General features: G+C 48.8%; 1 protein-coding gene across 1 annotated transcript; it reads left to right on the top strand.

The window, feature by feature from the left end:
- Positions 1–2320: 2320 nt before the first annotated feature.
- On the top strand, positions 2321–2710 carry CEND1 (cell cycle exit and neuronal differentiation 1). The gene has a single exon (XM_009485112.2). It carries the CDS (start codon positions 2321–2323, stop codon positions 2708–2710), a length of 390 nt encoding a protein of 129 aa, XP_009483387.1.
- The last annotated feature ends 346 nt before the right edge of the window (positions 2711–3056 follow it).

Raw genomic sequence — 3056 nt, 5'->3', positions numbered from 1 at the left:
CTCAGAAATGTAAGTATTGCTCAGCTGCAGTCAAAGAGACTGTGCTTTTTTTACACCCAAAGTAGGTCTGGCCCATGTAGAGCTGCTAGGGAAATTTGATTGCTGTTTTTTAAGCAAATGAAGAGCTGGTTGGACTTTTTTTTTAATTCCATGGGAAGAGCTTGGAGTTAGACTGAATTGAAAAATCTAAGGGAAGAGTAGCAACTATCCTGCTCAACACTGGCTACGAAACCCTGGGGGCAGATGATCTGCCTCTCACCTTTCAGTGTTTTATTTCAAAACTGGCCAGCTTAGGTCATCTAATGCCTTTTTGAGACTTCAGGCTCCATCTCGGCAAATACTATCCTGCTAAAATTCATCCTCTTTAAAGGAGGTGTGTAAGGTAGGTCCTGTGAAAAGCCTTCTGGAAGTGCCTGTCCCATCTCCATGCTACAGGAAGAGCTGAGAGTACTCTCCTAGGCTAAATGCCAACCTTTCAGACAGCCTTTATGGTACACAGCGTACTAGTATTGCGGTCACCATGCCTGGTACAGTATGAAAGCTATGGACTTGCATGATTTCAGTGTTGCAAGTTCCCTCAGTCAACTCCAGTTGATTGGCACCAGGGAAGATGGTGGCCATCAGACAATGGCTTACAAGGGAGAGCAGGAGACGGGGGAGTTTCTATCTTATACCAAACCTTAAGATGTTGTCCAGCTTTGCTCTGGACCCAAACCTGGCATTTCTGTGAGTAGGTTTTCTCCAGGCCAGCATTTCTGCCTAGATGGAGATTAAAACGCCACATTTGTTAGCCTGTTTCCCAGAAAAGTCAGCAGCACAGACCATTGCTGCAACCCTGGGACCTTCTTCCTGTCTGTCATTAGAGTGATCTGCACTCTGAGCAGCTTTGGAAGAAACATCTATCTGTAGAGGTTTTTTAGAAGCTGCTTGATTTCTAAATCCAGACAGCTAATAAGCTCATATTTCACTTAGCAGGCAGAAAGCTCTCGGCAGGCTCCTGGTAGGGCTGAAGGTCAGCAGGGAGGTAATGAAGCAGGAGACTCAGATCTGACTGCTGCCTCCTGTTTACTCATTATTTCTGAAGCTCAAAGCTGACATGGTGCTGCACCGTCAGAGGCCTGATGGCAAGCTGCCCAGCGGCCGTCTCCTCTCCTCCCATTGTGCAGAGGTGTAGCCATGGGAGCTCCATCTCCCAGCTCATCCTGCCTAGATTGCTGCCTAGGGAGGCTTGCCTGGGTGATATTTTTGTTGCGTTTTTATAACCCTTTGAAGCCCACTTTGTCCGTTTGCTGAATTCTCCGGATGCAGCCATGCTCTCCACAGTTTTCATCAGTTCCTTGGGGAAAATGGCTCCAGCTGATCACCTGCAGTACATCCCACATCCTGCTCAGCTCTGTGGGCAAGCCTAGCTAACCACTGCAAGGAGGAAACAGGAGTGAGATCTCTCAGTCACTGTGAGATCCAGCTTCACAGTAAATTCATGCAGTTGCACTGGAGTCAATACACTGACTTGCAACAGCTGAGGATCTGGTGCTTGCTTTATTTTGCTGTAGCTCCACCAGAAATGCTGACAGCAATAATCCTTGTAGCTCTGATACCTACAACTAAGGAACTAATCCTGTTTTATGCAGTACCCATCTGGATGGATAGTACCACACAAGATCACGTATTAACCACTTCCTAAACTGAAATTGGGATAATGCTGCAAAAAGAAGGGTAGAGGGTGAGATACAAGCAGGGAGGAGCTATTGATCTGTTTTCCCATCGAACAAAGTGTTCTCTCCTTACCTAGGAGGAAGGGAGCTGTGGTGAGCAAAAGAAAAGTAAGATTTATTTGGTTGGACATGAGCATATCTTGTCACTGACAAATGGCATCACATACGTGGCCAGGATGAATTTGCCTTGATGTGTGTACATGGATCCTAGTTGTGGGAGCCATAGATGATGGTCAGACCCACTTGTTTGATGTTCTTGCGGGTACAGGCACTGTAGTAGATGCTTTGAATACAGCTCACAGTTACTGAAGAAAGAGCCAACCATTTTCCAGTTTTGTCTTCTGTCCTCCTTTGTTGCCTCCAGGTAGAACGGCACTGGCTTGCTCTGTCCTTTCACTCACCTCTCATTGCTCTGCTTCCTCTTCCAGGTGCTGTATCATGTCCAGATAGGACACCGCCAGCGTGAGAATCGTCCCAAGACAACCACTCCAAGGGGCTGAGCTCAGGTGACTCCTCTGCTTTCTCTAGCAGCCGGGCAAAGGAGAAGAGCTGTGATTGCCCTGTGCACGTGTGGCGTCTGGTCGCTACCCACAGCACTCGTAGGGATGGATTCCAAAGGCAATGTCCGAAGCGGAAACAAACCCGATGCCAAGGCCCCAAGCTCCGGAAAACCAGAAAAGCCCAACCCTGGGCCTGCCACGAATGCAGACAAGAAGGAGATCCCCAAAGAGCAGCCTGCTCCTGCCACTGCCACCAAGAAGGCAGGTGGTGATGCCGTCGTGAACAACCACAGCAACCTGAAACCAATCCCCGCCACCACGGAGACACAAGAGGCCACCGGCCAGTCCCCTGACTCTGACCACAAGGGAAACAGCTCCGAGGAGTCGCCAGGCAGCATCTTCGACAACATGAAGCCCTTGATCATCATTGGAGGAGTGGCAGTGGCTGCGCTTGCTGTGATTGTGGGAGTGGCGTTCCTAGCCCGGAAAAAATGAAGACCGAGACGGGGTGGGGATGAGAAACCCAACCCAGCTGTACAGCTCCTTTTGAGACAAATGCATGCAGAAAAATTCTATACATATCTATATATAGAGAGAGAGCGAGCTAGATAGGTCAACAACAAACACCAACTGCAACTCCAAGAGTCTTGTTCAAGACAACTGTGCCAGTTTGACCCAGTGTGGGTAACTCCATGCACTCAGTGTGTTCTTTCATGTAATATATCTTGGCTTATACCACTGTGTATAGATTACAGCTTCTCCTGATCTGTGCAAATGACGGTGTCCCCTCCCCTCCCCTGCTGTCCTCCCTGGGAGACACCCCCACCTCTCTTGCAGTCCC

The sequence above is a fragment of the Pelecanus crispus genome, chromosome 6 (assembly GCF_030463565.1).
Source record: "Pelecanus crispus isolate bPelCri1 chromosome 6, bPelCri1.pri, whole genome shotgun sequence".
Taxonomy (NCBI): Eukaryota; Metazoa; Chordata; class Aves; order Pelecaniformes; family Pelecanidae; genus Pelecanus; species Pelecanus crispus.
This window is presented reverse-complemented; position numbering and strand designations above follow the sequence as displayed.